Raw genomic sequence first — 20,350 nt, forward strand, 5'->3', positions numbered from 1 at the left:
ATGATCGTCCTTTCCACAGTAAGGACAGAAGGTCTTCTGAGTTTGCTTGGACGGGGCTGGCTCAGAAGTCTGTTCCTCTTCAACCTCAGCGGCTCCATGCAGTACGGTAGTTGAACAGATGAATGATTTAACCTCTCTCTTGGGATCCGGTCTCTGCCCTTGTTTAGGTCCCTTGCTGCTGGTATGGCAATCGAAGCTCTGGCACCAAGCCTCATACTGGAGCCACTCTGACAGGTCATGGAGAGTGTACACTGGCCCAGGGCGACGGCCCATATGACGTCGGAACTCTGACCTCATCTCTGCTGGTAACTTACTCAGGAGTCGCTCTGCATGAGACCCGCATCTCAGCTCTGCTTCACCTTCAGGGCCTAGAGTGTTCAGCATGCCCACAAGGGCCCTTATCTGTAAGGCAAATCTCTGAAATGCTTCTGTGTCTCCCCTCTGGACGTCAGGTGAATCCATCACATTGGCAATCTTCTTAAGAGCCAGCTTATGAGGCTGTCCATATCTCTCAGTTAGAGCAGCCATTGTGTCTGAATAGGGGGATGGGGAGTTAAGAAAGGCGTCCGCCACCAGGCGAGCATCTTCAAACTTCAAATGATCCATCAAGATTTGATACTTAAATAACTCGGTGGCGTCGCGAGGCAACAGGTTGTCAAGGGCTATCCTTAAACGAGTGAACTCGCTAGGGTCGTTAGTGACAAAGTTTGGTATTGTTGGCTTGGGACCCCGGTAGATCTGTTCCTGGACTGCTGAGTATGCGTGAGGTGTCATTGGGGCACCTGAGTGAGGTCTCTGCGGAGTGGGGTAAGGTTGCTGAGAAGGCACCTGTGGTGGGTGAGCATGGAAGGATCCAGGTGGCTCTACCTTGGGCTGTTGATACCAAGCATGAGCAGGCTGAGCTGCGTAGGCAGCAGGTTGTGACTGAACAGGAGGCTGGTGCAGGTAGCTATAGAGCATCGCTGTAGGCTGCACCCGAGAGGCATCATAGTACGGCATGTAGGCAGCTTGTGGTAACGCATCTGGTTGGGGCTGACTAGGAGTCACAGAGGCTAATTTATCTTTGACGACTTGCAGCTCGTGTAGCATGCTCCCTAAGAGATCATATAAGCCCTGGTCCTTGGCTGAACCATCCATCTTGGTAGGGGGTAGGCTGGGTGGATGAGGATAAGGCTGGTGACCAGTCAACTGACTCGAGGGGTGAGGATAGCTATAGCTGGGCTGTGGAGGATACTGTGGAAGATACTGCGCCGTCGAAGCTCCAAGGTTGTGACTCATCTGGGGTGGTTGCGTAGTCGCAGGCAAAGACTGAGGAAATGTCAGTGTTGCAGTACTTTGTGCTGGGTTGACAGCGTACGGCTGGTACATACTCACTGGAGGTTGAGGTAACCCGGGCGGGCCAGGTGGCACGTGTGGTAACTGCTGGAGGCTCATTTCCCATGGCCGGTGGTAAGGGAGGGGCTGTGGAGCGGGGATAGGCTGTAGGAGGGGACCATGAGGTCTGGAAGCATGATGTCGCGGATCCATGCTTTGCTTACTTGAAGGTGGAAGTCCCTCCTCGAAGGCTGAAGTCAGTGCATCCATGGGGCCTGACTGGCTTAAGGGGCTGGATGCTCCAGAAGAGCCTGGAGATGCTATCGCTCCATCCTCGGTGCCATGTGCATGCTGTGCTGTGTTAAGGGATAAAGGGGGTTGACTAGTAAATCTCTGGCCTACACTCAAGTCATAGACATAGTCTAGGAGGTGGGCAGGTGGCTGAAGTTGGCGTCGTGGCCTTGGCTGCATGTTGAAAGGCAACGTCTCAATCCAGGAAAATCACAATATCCGGCTCGAAGGACCAATTGTTGAATGGGTGGACTGTATAAGGCTAATGGGTTAGAGCAGAGTGTCTTCCTGGGGTGTCGGTAAGAACACACAGTAGATGGTAGGATGCAGTCATGGGCTTTAATAGCAGACTTTGGTGGTTTACAGCACAGCACAGCAATGCACAGGTTAATTAACTTAGGCTTTGTGGGGTTAGGTCTGTATAAGTAACAGAATGTGTGTGTGGGGTGTTTTGGTCAATAACGCACACAAACAGACACTACTCCTCCGCTGAACTCTCTGCCCCTCTGTGCGCATGGAATGTCCAAAAGTAATATAAGCGCGGGCACGGCGAGTGCGGGTGCATGAGGGAAGCGGCCTTTCCAACAGAGGCCTTCCAGCTTTTTATCATTTCAACATTTTGTTTCTACGTTTTTCCGGAGAGACCAAAAAAAAAAGATTGAAAAAAACGATATCAAGAGGGGTGGAGGAATGGAAATAGGGTGTGTCATCCTCTATATAAAAAGGTTTGTGTTGATGTTCTCCGCACACATCTCCTCTCTTCACTCTCGACCCACACACCAAATTCATCCAGTTCGGTAAGTGGACATTTGTGTCAAACTTCTTTCTATACTGAGGCATTAATACCTTGTCTCATTTTTGCTTTTTTAAATGATATAATGCTTGATCCCTGACATGTAGCAGTTTGTGTAGCCTGACCTGCATGAATTGACACTTGGGTGTGGTTCGTCTATTGTGTATGGCGCTGTGTCTGGATAGGGCTGCTGCCATGTCAACCTCATGTCAATGTTTTCCATCTATGTCAAGTTTATAATGATATCATTTAAATATTAGAATAAATAACTGAATATTATAATGTGAAAATTGGGGATTCAGTAAATTAAGGTGGCCAAAGATTCCCCTCCATAAAAAGAACTTGAGGTATGCAGTAGGGTAGGAGGAATTAAAAAAGAAAATTAGTGGTGGGAGGAATGCAAGACAGAGCAGAGCCAAAGCCGTCAAGAAAACAACAATTAGAGGGGGAGGCAGGGTTCAGATGCCTTGAATTTGTTTTTAATAAAGTGTTGCATGTACCAATGTATTTGCTTCTCTGTCGCCACTGGTTTAAAACCAATGCAAATTAACTAAAAAGAGCAAGACTTGGAGGAAATGAGAATGTTAACTGTTTACATTCCTGATCCTGGCTGTTCATCTACATACTTGCAGTGTTTTAAATAGATGCTCCAAAGCAGAGTCCAATGTATGTGTTACAATGATGCAGCCATGTAAAATTAACAAGTCGATACAAGTGAATAAAGAAACAAACACTGAATAACAGTCAACAATATGTTTTTCTTGTTTCAGCCACCATGTCAAAGTTAATAGCTGCATTGGCCACCATGAAGTCTGTCTTCATGAAGTACGCTGGAGAAGACGGAGACGCTAGCACCATGACCAAGAAAGAACTGTCCAATCTACTCCGTGATGAGTTTCAGCAGGGAAAAGTAAGTTGAAAAGATGGAGTGACATTGCAACACCGAGCTGTAAAGGCCTCTTTGCCTGATTGATGTTTTTTTGTGAAGCCACTTACACATCCTAACTGTGACTGTTTTTGTTTTGTTCTTTTTCTTTCGCTGCAGTCCGCCAAACAGGCTGAAGTGGACAAGTTCTTCGCCGCTCTTGATGCTGACGAAGATGGAAAAGTTAATTACATGGAGTATGGTGTTTTCGTACTAACCCTCTCAGCAATGTTTTGAATTGAGTGCTAAATACTTTGGCCACATATGCCTCACAACTGTCTTACCCTCTTTAATTTGTACTAAATGAAAATAAAACTGGGTGATCGAACTTCCACCAGCACTTCAGTCACATCCATAAATGTGCATGTGTCATTATCATTTGTCCTGAAATTGACCCTTACTGTGTGTGTCACTGATTTTGAATGTCAGAGGTGATTAATAAATAAATGAATGATGTCACATTTTACCAGTGTTTTAAGTGTGTATTCTTAAGAAAACATACTGATTTGCTTTCTACTCCATATTCATGGGAATGAATGCCTTTAAAATCATCTTTAAAAATACATTCAATCTTTAATATAATATGTAGCCTAACTGAAATGGCAGTCTCTTCAGGGACCCATCCCACAATGAAATGTGTCACTGTTTGGATTGGACATATAACAGGACATAGAGAGAGAGGCAAACAGAGTTGTAGCTATCCACATGGTCTTTAACATGCTTTAAACATGATTGGTTTAAAATGAAGTATGTTTAAAATAGGCTACACCTACAAGTCCTTTCAGTTGCTTATTAAATCTCCACGAAACAGACATGACATCTTAAAGTAGGCCTAATCTCCAGGGGCATGTATTTAAGAATGAATTCATTCTACTGTGCGCATGTGTTTTTAAGATGTGTTTGTCAAGATGCGCAGCCTTTCCAAGGCTGCCCCCTTGTGTTTAGCACAACAAGATTCAATGATGTGATGCCATCAAAATAAGAACAGGATAGTGAAACCTACCATTTCCAAAGGTGGATATTCGGAGTTAAAAAATAAAAAAGGCTACGGATTAGGCCTAGCAATATCTTTCCTATTCTATCAGCCTGGAAACAACTCTCTCTCTCTCTCTCTCTCTCTCTCTCTCTCTCTCTCTCTCGCTCTCTCTCTCTCTCTCTCTCTCTCTCTCTCTCAGCATGTATGAAAACTACCATCTACCATCAACTGGTGTACCCAGAACCCATTCACGGTTAGGTTAGGAACCGAACCCAAGCGAAAGAGTCAGTCTGAAATGACCCACATGGAACGCATCCGGGGGGCGGTCCCTCGCCAATCCTCGGCCTCTGTCGGTATTTTCCGGCGATCTCGGTCAGTTAGCTACATGATTAGCCTGCTACCACCAGCTAATGTTTGCAGGGTTATTTACTGTGAGCTGAACTGTGGAGTGGATGATAATAATAGTGTAGAAAAATGGCGGACGTCGAGGGACAAGGAATTTGTTCGCCTGTCCCTCCGTTGCCTCACCCTTCCTCTCGTAACGGCTACGGTAGCGGTAACATCACACCGGGCGGCGGCGATTGCCAAACGGCAACCACGGTTACCTCAGGCCCACGGCTAGTCCGGATAGTGAAGTCCGACTCGGGATATGGTTTCAATGTCCGGGGACAAGTTAGTGAAGGCGGGCAACTCCGGAGCATTAACGGGGAACTGTACGCTCCACTGCAGCACGTCAGTGCTGTCCTACCGGGAGGTGCCGCCGACAGAGCCGGTATCTCGAAGGGGGACAGGATTCTTGAGGTGTAAGTGGCTACTGCTTTAGCTCACTTAAGCCAAAGCATATTATTATTATGAGTAACCTACAGTTTTCATCCCTGAGTGATTGTCATTAAAAACCAAGGCAAGCAGAATAACATTCAATGTCTCTCTTTAATAACTGGAACCAGTGTGTGCATGCACCATCATCATACTGGTCTTCCGTGGGCAGAATAGCCGTTCATCCCAATGAAAAGAGTGTGTGTGTGTGTGTATGTCAGAGGGAAAAGATCCAGGGATCATTAGCAATTCCCGTCACGCTGAAACCTATTCCACTCATCCACAGCGTGCCAAAATATCTCAAGTCACCCCTTTATACTCATTAAGAGCTCTGACTGAGAGAAAAGCGATATATAAATTAAATGTATTATTATTATTATGATTAGCCTATTATTAATATGAGCTTAATAGCTTTGCTTGCATTAGTCACGAAGGTTAAAAAGAGGCCAATCGTGATCATCAGCATCTCTCATCTTGATGCATTAACCAGACTTGTTTTTAATGCATTTGTTGTTACTATCAAGTACTGAGTGAGTGCAATCGGGGTTCGGGTGGCTGTCCTTACTGGCGCCATAAGTATGCATGGAGACGGCTTGTTAGGCTCTGTTACTATGGAGAGGAACGCGCAGCATACAGTTGAGCATCAGTACTGGCGCAACAGTGTGTCTGTTTGTGTGGATTAAAGGTGATGCAGAAAGGGAGGGATACCTCCACTTCAATACTGATTGGCTTTGCTCTCTAAAATCCACTATCTCATAGGCAGGTTTTTGCACACTGCTTCGTTAATGGATAACCCCTGCAGAAACCTGGCAGTTTGTTGAACCCATTAGTTTTATATGCCAGCGATCAGTTATTCTTCGTCAACATCATCTTGATTATTGGCTCTACTGATTGTGTTTATGTCCATGACTCATTTATTTGTCCTCAGTGTAGGCTCCAAGTAACATGAGCTTTACTGGCCTCATTTGGGACGGTCTCATCAACTGTGCAGCGCATACAACAGGCCCAAATTTGACTAGATGCATGTTACATATTCATTGTTGTATTTAGCCTTGCTGTCAAGGCACAGCATATGTACTCAATAAGTATGTCAGTGTGGAGTGCCTGTGTACTAGCTGCTGTACTGGTATAGAGCCTCTGCTATTAGCTATGCAATCAATACTTCTTTTTACAAACATCTCCTGCCTTTGCTGCAGAATAATCTATGACCCTGCATAACTTTTTCCCCCAGCCTCCTGAACAATACCCATTCTCTCTGTGTGCAGGTTATATTATTGAGTCAGATTTAGCTTTATGTTTTAGGTGCATATCTTTTTCTTTTGCATGTGTAAGTAAGTGCTTGGATAAAGTACAATGTTGAAAAAAACCACCCTAAAAACCAAATTCTGAAGGATGCTTGTGAATATCACGTTCCGCTACCTGTCCGTAGTACTGTGTGTGTGTGCACCCAGTAAAGGCAGGTAGCGTATCGTGAGGAGATATTCACTGATTTTGAAAAAAAAATATATAAAAAAGCATTCCCGAAGTCGCTGACTCCACCCAAAAGATATAACACATGGGGAAATGCCCCTTTAAAAGTATTTGTTATGCTCAGAAGTGCTGATAGTGCAAAGGCCGCCACCACATCAGGTAGTTGTTATATGGTCATAAAGCTGCTCCAAGCAAAAGGATTCCAAAGTGCTTCGTCTGTGCTTTGTCGCGTGGCAGATGTGTGTGCTTTCTTTCTTCCACTGCACCTGCAAGATGGTTTTATTTGGGTCTCCCCTATCAGTCTTAGCTTATTTCTTCCTTCTTAATCATCTATCCTCACCAACGCTGGTTTCAGCCTCGCCACGTGCGCCTTGTTTCCGCTTGCCATAGAGTTATTATTGAATGGTATTGGAGCGCCTGTGCCCACACTGAACTTTAGCCGTGCGTAGCCTTGGCCGCCATAACAGATCAGCTGTCAGTCACAAGCTCATTCTGAATACATACACAGACAGACAGACTAGACTGACTAGACACACACACACACACACACACACACATACGCAGTGTGGAAACGGAAGGACAACTAGGCTACAGTAAAAGGGAAAGTTGATGTGAGAATAGCTTTTTTTATCTCTCTGAGCAGCTCAAAGTGTATTTGAACAACATATTCTAACATCAACCTATTTGGAAAAACTCATGTATTAGAAAATCAGAGCCTATCTTTGAAGAACCACTTATAGGTCTAGTCTGTGATTCTGGGAAAGCTTCTCGTCAAAATCAGTGAATATCCTCAATATCACCTACCTATAAACTGGTATTGAAAGGGGCACTGTTTAACATTTTAAGTATTCTTTTAAGTGCATTCTAAAACTTTATAGAAGTTTCTTGATGATGTCATATTACACAGTGCCCCTTTAAACAAAGTTTGGGTATGTAAACAAAAGGGGCCCACACTAGCTAGCAACATGCCTACTTACATAGATAGGCATATAGTATATAAAATGGTTGTAGCATCCAGGCTGACCTCAGTTATTCCAACTACATCCAATTGTCCTGGCCTATGTGCTTCGCCATCTTGTCAGATTTTTACTCTTACCGAAAAAGGGCATTGATATGACGTCAGGGGGAGGTAGATATGCCCATCTAGCTGACGTATACCTCAGAGGCGAAGTGAGGGCCAGCGGGCTGCTAGCTGTCAGTCAAGAGGCTGCACCCCTAATTATTTAAGTACATTTTAACCTCCAATATTTTAAAAACTAGCGTAATCCAAAAAAAATCTTCCCCCTCAGTGATGTCATAGAGATATGGCTTAAATAGAATGTTTTTTTTTTACCAGGCCGTAAATAGGTTTAATTATGCTGTGAAAACGGGCTATTTTGGTATCACATCTTAGTGGCCACTTACTTGGTGAACTGAATTTTTTGTCACTTCCGCATTGGATGCTGGTAGAACTCGCTGTGGTTGGGGCTTGAGCCTAGGTCGTGTTTCGATACTGTATCCTTTTTCAGCGCACACACACAGTTCTACAGGTAGCGGAGCGTGAGGAGATATTTACTGATTTTGACAAAAAGTTATTTTTACAACAAGCATTCTCCAGAACCGCTGACCTTTAATGCCACACAAATAACAATAAAGATTTCCCCCAAGGTATTCATTGTCATTGCATTCAGGTTATGAAAATGAATAGCAAGAGACATTAAGGCAGTTCTTCTGGCTGCTGTTGTTCTTGAAAACACTTAAACCTGCAGTGTAGAATTTTGGGTTTTATTTCCTAGCAGATTTTGTAGAAAGTAATTATAATATCCATAAGTACATTTAATTTAGTGCATAATAGCTGAAAAAAATGTTTAGAATTATTTATTTTTCTCTTAGAAAGGGTCTCATATATGTCCATATTTCTGCATATTTTGGACCAAGGCCTAGTGCCGCCATCTTGAAAGTGTCATAGTTGGAATGTCATCAGGTGCATTGTTTAACATTTTTAATTGTTCTTGTCCTTGAAGGCCACTGTAGCTTCTGTTATTATTCGAAAGGGTTGGGGTTACCCAGGGAGTGTTGCATTCTAGAACTTTGTAGAACTTTCTTGATGATGTCATATTACACACTGCACCCTTTAAAGGTACAGTGTGTAATATGACATCATCAAGAAAGTTCTAGAAAATTCTATAAAGTTCTAGAATGCAACGCTCCCTGGGTAACTACACCCCTTTTGAATATTAACAGAAGCTACAGTGGCCTTCAAGGACAAGAACAATTCTAAATTCTAAACAATGCACCTGATGATATTCCAACTATGACACTTCCAACATGGCGGCGCCAAGGCCTTGGCCCAAGGTATGGAGAAATATGGACATATATGAGACCCTTTCTAAGGAAAAAAATTATAATTCTAAAAAAAAAATTCAGCTATTATGCACTAAATTAAACGTACTTATGGATATTATAATTATTTTCTACAAAGTCTGCTAGGAAATAAAACCCACAATTCTACACACTGCAGTTTTAAGTAGAAGCCAAGCCTACTTTTGCAATCATGTTAATATTTACAATAAGGATTTTCTTTTAATTATTACAATGAAAACCATTTCATTAGCACACAACATAAAGCATGGAATACTATATTTGAAGTCTCGTACTGGTGTGGTTTAAATATTTATTTGCCAAACTTTCCTTAACATTGGAATGAGTCTATAAAAAGAGTCAGAAACAGGCGTGCCAAGAAGAGCTTTTACAAGTGATGCTGTGGCTGCTTTGAGTAAAGTTAACTGTAGCTCTGGTCTCAAGAACGCTGACATGCCTCTGACGCATGCCCGCCAAAGGGGCACACGCCCAGTGTTGCTCATGCTCAGCTGTACTAATGACATACACCTAAGGTCTTATTCCTGAGTGGGGGAGATAGGAGTTTTTTAAGCAACGCATAAACAAAAGCTGCTTCACTTTATTCGCACCAATATTTGTTTTTTCAAAAAGTATTCACAACCTACACCTTTTGGAAATTCTCTAGATTAATTTTCGCTATAGCCCAGAATTTGCAATAGACACAAATGACGTGACAGCACAGTAGTCTTGCTAAAAACTCAACGCTAGTATGTATTGCCATGTTGTATGATAAAACGCTCTGCATAGATAAACAAACACTTTCCTTCACAATGGTGATAAGTAAAAGTTAACTATTTACCCCTTCACAGCCTTAGTTAAAGGAGCTGTAAGCGGAATGGTCAGTTTAGCTAACTTCCTGTCAGTTACTGCAGTTAGCAGTCCCCTCGCTCGTCCCTACGTCACCACATTAATGCACTGCAGTCTTCGAGCAGCAAGTTATCTAGCATCATCTCAGATCCATAAGTGTGATAAAACATGATAAAAACCATCAAAACAGACATTGGGAAGGATTTTTACCTGCTCCGCCATTGTAGGCGCATAAACCGGCGTGCACCGGCAGTGAGACCATGAGTGAGACGGGTGCGGACGGGTGTGGGTTTGTAGCGTTCTCTCTTGTGATTGGATAACATTTTGGGATACTACATACATTTTAATTGCTGATTACATGCAGAGCAGCTGACTAAGAGATTGGCTTTATGAAACACGCACATCGTGTAAGTGATTACTGTATGAATAAAGAATGATTTAACAGTTATATTATAAATAAACTGCTTACTTCACCTTTAACATGGACATATCTCTTCCTCTGTGTTTTTTTCCCCCAGTAATAGTGTAAATGTGGAGGGGGCGACCCACAAGCAGGTGGTGGACCTGATCCGAGCTGGAGAGAGGGAGCTGGTGCTGGCCGTGCTGTCCGTTCCTCCCCAGGAGGCCGACTGCCTGGATCCCGGGGACGACGTCTTAGCCCAGTCCTGCTATGACTACTCTGACAAGCAGGCCGTCCCCATCTCTGTGCCCAGCTACAAACACACCGAGCTCAGCCAGGAAAAATTTGTGGTGGGTGCTGCATGACTTTTAGCAGAGAAATAGGACAAAAGGTTTTTTTTTTTTTTTAAAGGTGCAGTGTGTAATATTTGGATATTTAGTGGCATCCAGTGGTGAAAGTTCTAGAATGCAACCCCATCGCTTTTGAATAATAACAGAACGCTACAGTGGCCTTCAAGGACAAAAAGCTAGTCACTTAAGATGGAATCATCCACCACTGCCTCAAGTCTTTCCACAATATCGAGTGATGAGGTGAAGATGTATTTAGTTATTTTTATTCTATATTACTTCTTCTTCGTCTTCCAACAGGTGCATTTCCCCAGGACACCCACTTTAAAAATGCATATGGCCATTACGTTTGTCCATTATGTGCTCCTGTGGAATTATGGCAGTGCAAAGTGTCAGCCTCCATGGTGGCAACTTAAAGCCACTACGAGTAACTTTGTCCATTGGCGGCCCCTTTGGACAAAAGCGGTAGTATTTTTATGACGCTAGCTGTCGTGAAGCTGTTTTCTAGCTTGTGCCGGGCGTGCAAGATTCAAATAATCAGGAAGCAATATAGTGCATGTCCGTGTGTTGAAAGTGTGAGGGCACCGGACTCTTTTCGGCTCCGTGAGAGTGGTTAGTGACACAGCATCAACTAATGCCAGTGCTACACACACCTGATTGCAATGAGTTGATGCAGTGTCACCGAACTACTCTCACGGAGCTGAAAGACTCCGTGTCCTCACAGAAAGCGAATTAACGAGAGGCGGCAGTTAGTATGGATCACGATGAGGTAATGTGTTTATGTTGTTATAATAATAATGACTATTTCAGATGAATAATGGCCGACTCATCTGATGATGGTGAAGCAAAGTAAACGTTGTGTTAGTACCGCTCATTCATTTAGGAGTAAACACTGCAGTCTAGTTCGCTCCCGTGAGATTGTGTTGCTTGGCAACGCCCTCCCGCTCGTCTACCACTCTCCCTTTTAGCTTTTCATCATTGCATTTTCTTTTTTTTTCTTTGATGGTCCAGCCCCGTTATCAGTCATTATGACGACAAATAACTGTCTCAAACAAAGCTCCCGCTCCCCTTCCCTCACCTGGAGGGATAGGCTTCTCAAATCGCGTTGTTGCGCCACACTGAAATCTGCGACCAATACGGATATGTGACCAAAGAGCCTGCATGTGCGAACCGAAAATCGGACTGGGTGTGCGACCAGACCAAACGCAGTAATAAAAACTATATAAAAACGTCTTTCTTTGCACTGATGGTCTCGTTTGCTGTTAAAGGTAATTTATGATTATCAGAGGAAACATGAGGCTGTTTTTTTTTTTTTTGCATTTTTTATGCTTTATTGATAGTGTAGAGACAGAGTTGAAATGGGGCAGAGAGGGGAGTGACATGCAGAGAACGACCGCGGGCCGGAACCAAACCCGGGTCCGCTGCTGGCCGAGGCCCATGGGGGGGACGCCCTGCCAACTGAGCTAAGGGCGCCCCCTTGAGGCTGTTTAAAAGATATTTAAATGTTACTCGTAGCTGCTTTAAGCACCGCTTTTATGTAGATAAAAAAAGCTCATTCTAAGGAAATAAAATAAAAAACAACTTTTATTTTCAAGCGATTATACATTATTTAAAACACACTTATTATATATATAATATATATAATAATATTATATTCCATTTCTACCAAGTCTGTTCTGAAAAATTCCAATTAATTCTACACACTGCACCTTTAAAAGATATACATTTTCCTCGTCCTCTCTCTCTCTCTCTCTCTCTCTCTCTCTCTCTCTCTCTCTCTCTCTCTTTCCCAGGTATATAATGTGTACATGGCAGGCAGGCAGCTGTGCTCAAAGCGTTTCCGTGAGTTTGTTATCCTACACCAAAACCTGAAGAGGGAGTTTGCTAACTTCACCTTCCCCAAGCTGCCGGGGAAGTGGCCTTTTTCCCTGTCGGAGCAACAGCTGGACGCACGACGCAGAGGCCTGGAAGAATACATGGAGAAAGGTCAGGGAGGATGACGGGCATGTTGTTGGCTCGGTGTAAAACTTTAGTTAAAGGTGGAGACAGCGATTCGAGGGAATAATTGTTGTTCAAAATTTTTTTTGTCAAAATCAGTGGTGTGAATATGTGCTGACGATCCGCTACCTAGCCTTGTACAGTGCACTGAAAAAATATCTGATGGTAATACACAGCCTAGGCTCTGAAAACAAAGGGTAGGTAAACAACGAGATCCACAGTAGCTGTCAAATTGCCCGTTCACAGAGCTTAGGCTGTGAATTAACACTGGATTTTTTTTCCAGCGCACACACAGTACTGATAGGCAGCATCTCGAGGATAAATTCACTGATTTTGACAAAAAAAAGTGTTTTGAATGACAACAAGCATTCACCAAAATCGCTGACTCCAACTTATGATCACGATGTACTTGTAGTAGTTTTTTTATAATCCTCTCTGTTCTTATAATGTAATATGAACAATCCGTTGATATTTTACATACATTTTTTAACCGCAGTTTGCTCTGTGAGGGTGATTGGAGAAAGTGAAATCATGCAGGAGTTCCTGTCTGAATCAGATGAGGTAAATAAAAACCGAAAAAAATTTGTGTGTGTGTGTGTGTGTGTGTGTGTGTGTGTGTGTGTGTGTGTGTGTGTGTGTGTGTGTGTGTGTGTGTGTGTGTGTGTGTGTGTGTGTGTGTGTGTGTGTGTGTGTGTGTGTGTGTGTGTGTGTGTGTGTGTGTGTGTGTGTGTGTGTGTGTGTGTGTGTGTGTGTGTGTCTTTCTGTGGCCTCACAGCTTTTCTCCTCTCCTCATGTCCTAGAACTACAACGGAGTTTCAGATGTGGAGCTGCGAATAGCCATGCCCGACAAAACCACGCTCACTGTCAGAGTTCACAAAAACTCCACTACCGACCAGGTCTACCAGGTAAAATACACACGCAGACCTGAGTGACGTTATTATTACGGCAATCTCTTCTATGTCTCTTTTCCTTCTCTTTTTTATCTTTCAGGCCATGGTTATGAAGCTAGGGATGGACAGTGTAACAGCAAGCTACTTTGCTCTCTTTGAGGTCATCAACCACACCTTCGGTCAGTAAGAACAAATGGGTCTTTGAATTTATGTATAATGCCACTTTGCCACTTTCCCTTCAAGAGACAATCCTATTCAAAATATTCTAAAATGAGTTACCTGCATGTTTCTTGTAGATGTCATTTAAGACTGGTCCTGGCTCTTTTCAGTGCGCCACAAGAGTATGTCAGATTTCTTTTTAAAAACGTAACTAAATGAAATCTTTTCAGAATGAGTTCTTTTCAACCCACACAGCACCATTGAAGGCATTCTCCATTAACCGTGGGCCGTGTAAAGATAAATAAAGAAGGAGCAGCACAGTGGCAGTAAAAAAACAAGTGATTTTGCAATCAGGTCACAAAGTTTCTTTCAGGCAAAGAATAGACCAGAAGTTCGATGGCATTTTTCTTCTTTCAGTGATTGTGAAGGAAGGCATCCATGTTTCAACCAATTGCAGATCAGATCATCATAAACATTTGCATTCCATCCACTCTAAAATATTTATTTCATTGGGTAATAACATATTTGTGTTTACAGTACATGTTGGCAGTAAGTTTTAATTTTCTTGTCCCACTGCATACCAACACGATGAGAACTACATTCAGGGCTTATATGTTTTCACATATATTTGACACTACATTTTCTGTTGAACATGCAGAAAGATACTATTTTTCAAATTTAAAACAAACATTCAGAAATTTTTTTACTTTTATATGAATAATATGGGATGTCACTCTCCTTCCTGTCTTCCCTCTCTCCGTCCTGTCTTTCTCCCTCTTTCTCCTTCAGTGCGTAAGCTTGCCCCCAACGAGTTCCCCCACAAACTGTATGTACAGAACTATACCTCGGCCATCCCAGGGACCTGCCTCACGCTGCGCAAGTGGCTCTTCACTACAGAAGAGGAGATTCTGCTCAATGAAAACCAGGCTGCTGTCGACCACTTCTTTCACCAGGTGTGTGCATATGTTTTTTTGGTATGAGTGTAGTTATGTGTTTTTTGTTGTTGTTTTTTCATCAGTGTTCCCTGTTTGGCTGTGTTATTGCAGGCTCTGGATGATATGAAGAAAGGCTTCATCAAAGCGGAGGAGAAGTCCTACCAGCTGCAGAAGCTGGCTGAGCAGAAGAAGATGTCCATGGTCAGTTTCTCACATAAATGGACATACACCACACATTGAATCTACTACTAGTTTACCAAGTGTACTTATCATAGTGCAGCATGCCTCATAAAGCACTCTTTTTTTTCTTTTTTTTTAACCTTTATATATACAGGTAAATCCCATTGAGTCCGAAGACTCTTTTGCAAGGGAGACCTGTTTTCCTTTCCCACGATACCATTCACACACACATTCATAGACCGATAGCAGGCTACACTCTCTCCCACGTGTTCCGTCTCTCTTTACTGTTTGAAACAACAATGTGGAAAAATGCCATCAGAGATTGTAGATTTGACTTTAGTGTCAGGGACACAAATGAAAAAGAGAGTGTTTCAAAACTCCCTGCTTCAAAACATCAATAACTTCCCATCACTTTGGAGTACTTAAACCTGCCCGAGTCTGTAAATACTCACACCTTTTCTCACCAGTGGAGCTGCAGGGAATGACGTAGTGTCTTTCTGTACTTCAAGATTTAAGATCAAGATCCTATTAGGTCACGTGTACAACAATTACACAGCAGCAGTCATCATATATATTCGTCATCTTAGGCTCCCTGCAATAACAAAGTATAAAGAAGAAAAGAAAAATGCAAAGAGAGGAACACACAAATGAAGAGAGAAATCTAAGATCCCACCCAAACAGAAAAACAACAACACATGAATGTGCAAAACACGATCTTTTTTAATGTAGGCCTACCAATAATGTAAATATATATAGATAAAAAGGAAAATTAAATCACATGTAGATTACTGTAAAATGGAAATATTCATAGGCTACGAAATATGTGTGTAAATTAGGTGTGAAGTATGGTTCTACAGCATAGTCTAAAAATAGTTGAGTAACAAAAGGTACATCTAAACCTCAGTCAGTTGCAGACCTACTTCTTGTAATATGTTGTAGAAAAACTCTATCTTGTCTCCACCTCTTCTCTCTCCCAGTACCTGAGTTTGTTGCGGGATTGCGAGGGCTACAACGAGATCATATTCCCCCACTGTTCCTGCGACTCCAGACGCAAAGGCCACGTCATCACAGCCATCAGCATCCACCACTTTAAGCTGCACGCCTGCACAGAGGAAGGGACACTTGAGGCAAGGCAAAACGCTTCCCTTAGTGTGTGCATCCTTTTTGTATGAACAAGATTGCTGTGTGTAAAAATGGAGCGAGTGTACTAAAATGTACAATGCTGTGTTCCAGAACCAGGTGATCGCATTTGAATGGGGGGAGATGCAGAGATGGGACACGGATGAAGAGGGCATGGCCTTCTGCTTTGAATACGCACGGGGAGAGAAGAAACCACGCTGGGTCAAGATATTTACACCCTATGTGAGTGTCACACATACACATTATTACTGTACACATGTGCTACCGTTCCTTAAAGTATTGTTGAGGAAAATACAGCTGATACAGTTGTACAAAAAAACATGAAGTAATGGAATGTTGGAACTATTACTTGAATGATAACAAAGGAAATTTATTTAAAATTTTCATACGCTCCCTTGTAACATGTCATGTGTTCTGTTTTACAAAATGATGGCATAGATGGCCAGTTTCCTTACAATCTTACTCACCTCCTATAACATTCATGAAAGCCTCTTCATTTGAATTGCTTGCTCTGCAGTGAAATTAAGTGAGAGAATGCATACCACTCTCATGTGGTTTCAGTCAATATATGAGGCTCAGGCTACCTAGAGTAGCCAGTTATCTTAGCATAAAGACTGGACAAGAAAATCAAACTACCAGCTCACCTAACACATTGTGACTCATTTGTTTTAATCCATACAAAACAATTGTTTAAAAAACAATTTACTCTTTCGGTTACACTATTTAATGGCTCTGAGCAGTTGCCAGGCAACCAGCGGAGACTCCAGGAAGTTAGAGTCCTTGGAGTCTATCCCCAGCCAGAAAGTTTAATCCCCAAAATGTTGAACTATGACTTTAAGGGACAGTATGAAAAACCTTTCAACATAATTCTTGTGTTCAGTCAGTGTTCTTTTCTAAACTAAATCAATGTTTCTTTCTTTGCATGGCCGGTGTTCAGTTTAACTACATGCATGAGTGCTTTGAGAGAGTCTTCTGTGAGCTTAAGTGGGGGAAGGAGGTAAGGACCATCTAATAACAAACTCACTCACCTTATTTCAAGCCTTTTATTCTTGTCCTTTATACTCATACCTGCTGTGTGTGTGTCTCTTCAGGTGGAAGAGGAGGCCACAGACAAGGACAATAAGAACTGCAGTAAAGATGGTATGTGTGGCAAGGTAAGGCTTTGCCTGCCTCTGTCCAGTCTATGATACAGTAATAGCCTTGGGAGGGAGGGGGGGGCCGTCAATATGTAAGTTTTTTTTCTGTCTCTGAGTGTGTCTTTGTCTCGTTTGTTGTCTCTGTTTGCAGAATATTTTCCAGCTGCTGAGGCACAGAAGGGATGGAGGCACCTAGGAAGGGAGATCGTTACCTCTTAACTCGACACCGTCGTTGTCTAGACACCGACTGCTGCGCTCAATTTGGGCCCTCATCTAGTCCCAGATCCAGCACCACTCAGCTATTAACTACATGCTCATCAATTACACTCCATCGGCTACAACCTGAGAAGCCTCCCACCACACATGCAACATGCAACCAACGAGCATCTGCAAATGAACAAATCAACAGAGAAAAAAAAACTGAAAAATTCAAAGGCTACAGCTACTTGAACCAGAACTCTTAAATCCAGCGCATCATAATCAAGCATTGAAGCAGGGCTCTGTCGAAATGAAATGAGGCTTCTATAGACTCAAAGTCATGGATCCATGCCAGTCCTCTTCTTGTTGGCAGGAAATTAAAGTGAAACATGACTTGTACATGAGGATGTTTTGAGCCTCCTCTGAAGCAGTCCCTACCAGTAAGACAAAGCCGAAGTCAATAAGGAAATATTGGTGGACAAACAAGGGGAGAAAGTGGAAGTTGTTAGTTCTCACACAAGTGGGAACACCGATTGAACTGAACAGGAAATCACTACTTCTACACAGCTTCTCAGTTGATGGATCAGAGCAGCAGTGTCTTTTTGGCCCAGCTGTTAGGCGTGCAAGCTTGTTTGTGCATGTTAATTAATTAGGGCCAACTAGAGGCGGGCCCTAAGAATGTTAGTCAAATTTGTATTACGTCACATGCATACATTTTCATCTGTTTGCTGCTAAATTTGCGTTTGTGAAAGAAAAGTATTAACATTGTAATGTGGAAACTGAGAGGAGGGAGGGAGGAGATTTGGATGCATAGAGAACACAGGCTGTGAGAATTTCACACATTAGCAGGAAAACGTTCCAACTTTTTAGACTAAAATGCTGCACTTTATTCAACAGTATTGGACAACCTAAGAAGCAGATGGTGGGCCTAATACTGGGAACTAGCCCTGTGCTTAGTTTACATACATGTTTTGACTGACGGAGTACAGTATGCTTTTGTTCTGCAGCATCATCATGTTATGTGCGGTGTACGGAGCCATGCATTAAACCTTTATGTATTTATAGTATTATGTGAACACTCCGTGCTCATTTTTTTAAAGCAGCGTTGATCCCGAGCGCTGATCATGCAGTATGTGTGTTTAGTGTGTGCACTACCCATAAGAGACAGCAGGGGTCCTTCTCTTTCCATCTGCTCTCTGGAAGGCTTCGATTGATTTGTCTATGGGAGCTCCCATAGGATTTATAATGGGGCCTGTAATTCACTACTTTTCTCGTACTGATAAATCACTCATGCACTGCACATTCAGGGAGACTGGGAAGTGTTGGGGGGGCAGCTTGCAACCTTAATCAACATGATAGACAGAAGATAACTGCGCACATTGACTGAAGGGTTTGAAGCTACTGATCCCGTAACTGAGGTCAATGCAATTGCCCACAATGTCCATCTCAATGAACCCAATTAATGTTCTCATTCCTACAATAAAATAATAATAATTTGATAACAAAATTATACAATGATACAATGGTGCGTCTAACAGATTTATTTTAGAGAATCTAGTTCCAGGTTCTAACATTATTAAAACTTCCCACTCCAAATGCTGACATTAAATATGTATAATTGCTCGGGTACAATATTTTTATTTCACCTTATTATTTAAGTCATCAAATCTTAAAAGATGTACTCCATTTATACTCATTTGGGAAGATACTGTATATATCTTACATTATAAAAGTTCTTACTTGAGAGTTGCTAGTTGCTGCTGCTTTTTATTTTATTTTTTTATTTTTTTTCTTACAAGATGAGCCCTGATATAACTGCTGAGTGATATGGTCGATTATCATGTAATAAGAATATAGTCCAAAATCAATGTGCCAATGCAAAATCCCATTACAGCCAATCAAACTCAGAGCAGATAGGATAAGGTCATGTGACTAAAATAGAATGCCAATGAATGTCAGAAAAACATAATGTTGAATTATCGCCCAGCCCTGACTCCTATGTAGCTCGTAAAAAGAATAGCAACAGTATTTTTTTTGCGAGCACATAAAGAGTCGTAGTATGAGAGAGTGCTTGTGATAACGATAGTGCCATTCACGAAAAGGCCACTTTGGTTGATTAATGAGCTTCAACAGACCTTGTGTGGGTGTGTACCGGGGGTTTAATTGAATGTGTTGAGCCTTGAATCGAGAGATTGAATGTGCAATCCAGCATTTCCAGTCTGTTCACTAGTCCGTGTCTAACATGGTCGATTGTCTGATCCGCCAACTTTTTAAGCGTGTGCGCTTTCTCTCTCTCTCTTTCTTTCTGTCTCTCTCTCTCTCTCATCCCGATTATAGTTAAGTGTCACTAACATTTATTTCACTATGTTAAATTTCCGCGTCTCTGTCGGTAAGTTTTTCACCTGAATTGGTTTGGCTTTTTAAAAATAAGTCTAGCTAGGAGGAACAGGACGGAGATTGACAACCTGTATGTGGAAATGTAAAATTGAAGACAAAGTGTTTGGTTACTTCGCTTACTGTAATAAATTGTAACATATTCTTTTAAATAAACTGATTTATTGATGCAAAGTTAATTTTTTTATTGTGTGTGTGTGTGTGTGTGTGTGTGTGTGTGTGTGTGCGCGTGTGCGTGTGTGTGTGCATGGTTGGAACTTGAGATAACAACAGTGGGTAGGAGTAGTTCAGAGTCGACGACTGCCCAAATCGTGAAGCTACATACAAGCCTATCATTGAGCAGAGTGATATTTATTCTCAAGAATACACTTGTTCTACCACTCTTCCTTTGTGTGCCAACAGGCTTACTCACTCTCTCTCTCTCTCTCTCTCTCTCTCTCTCTCTCTCTCTCTCTCTCTCTCTCTCTCTCTCTCTCTCTCTCTCTCTCTCTCTCTCTCTCTCTCTCTCTCTCCTGCATTTCCCTCCCCTACTCTCCGCAGCCCCAATGTCTTTTAATGAGATCTGGGAGACAATTACCCAACAGGCTGTGAAATAGCTGTTTCATATCGACCTGCATGGAGTGCCTTCACCCAGTAATTAATAGGTATATTGACTGTCGGTGGTGGTGTGGGATGTTATCTTGGAACATCTGAATTTTGAAAAGAGAGACCTGTCCTTAGCGATGTCTTGTGAATGGTCTGACTTTAGTTTTGATCAGTTTGATACCAGAACTTGATCACATTGAGGTATAGAAGATGAAGA

At 42.4% G+C, this 20,350-nt stretch overlaps 1 protein-coding gene and 1 long non-coding RNA gene across 3 annotated transcripts; both read left to right on the top strand.

Moving 5' to 3' along the window:
• The first annotated feature begins 2,248 nt into the window (after positions 1–2,248).
• On the top strand, positions 2,249–3,789 carry LOC307259381. The gene is made up of 3 exons (XR_013845153.1): positions 2,249–2,402; positions 3,169–3,308; positions 3,444–3,789. It is a non-coding gene; the product is annotated as an uncharacterized lncRNA (long non-coding RNA).
• An 883-nt stretch (positions 3,790–4,672) lies between these two features.
• snx27b (sorting nexin 27b) lies at positions 4,673–19,711 on the top strand. Of its 2 annotated transcripts, none has more exons than XM_080038771.1 (13): positions 4,673–5,102; positions 10,290–10,521; positions 12,312–12,504; positions 13,013–13,077; positions 13,317–13,421; positions 13,507–13,585; positions 14,355–14,518; positions 14,612–14,701; positions 15,658–15,807; positions 15,914–16,042; positions 16,758–16,817; positions 16,912–16,974; positions 17,108–19,711. In XM_080038771.1, the coding sequence occupies exons 1-13, from the start codon at positions 4,774–4,776 to the stop codon at positions 17,150–17,152; spliced, it is 1,704 nt and encodes a 567-aa protein (XP_079894897.1). In that variant the 5' UTR covers positions 4,673–4,773; the 3' UTR covers positions 17,153–19,711. The 2 variants fall into 2 exon arrangements, with proteins under 2 accessions (XP_079894897.1, XP_079894896.1); XM_080038770.1 differs by having other exon boundaries at positions 16,912–16,960.
• The last annotated feature ends 639 nt before the right edge of the window (positions 19,712–20,350 follow it).

Source organism: Ammodytes marinus (assembly GCF_949987685.1).
Source record: "Ammodytes marinus genome assembly, chromosome: 13".
Classification (NCBI taxonomy): domain Eukaryota; kingdom Metazoa; phylum Chordata; class Actinopteri; order Uranoscopiformes; family Ammodytidae; genus Ammodytes; species Ammodytes marinus.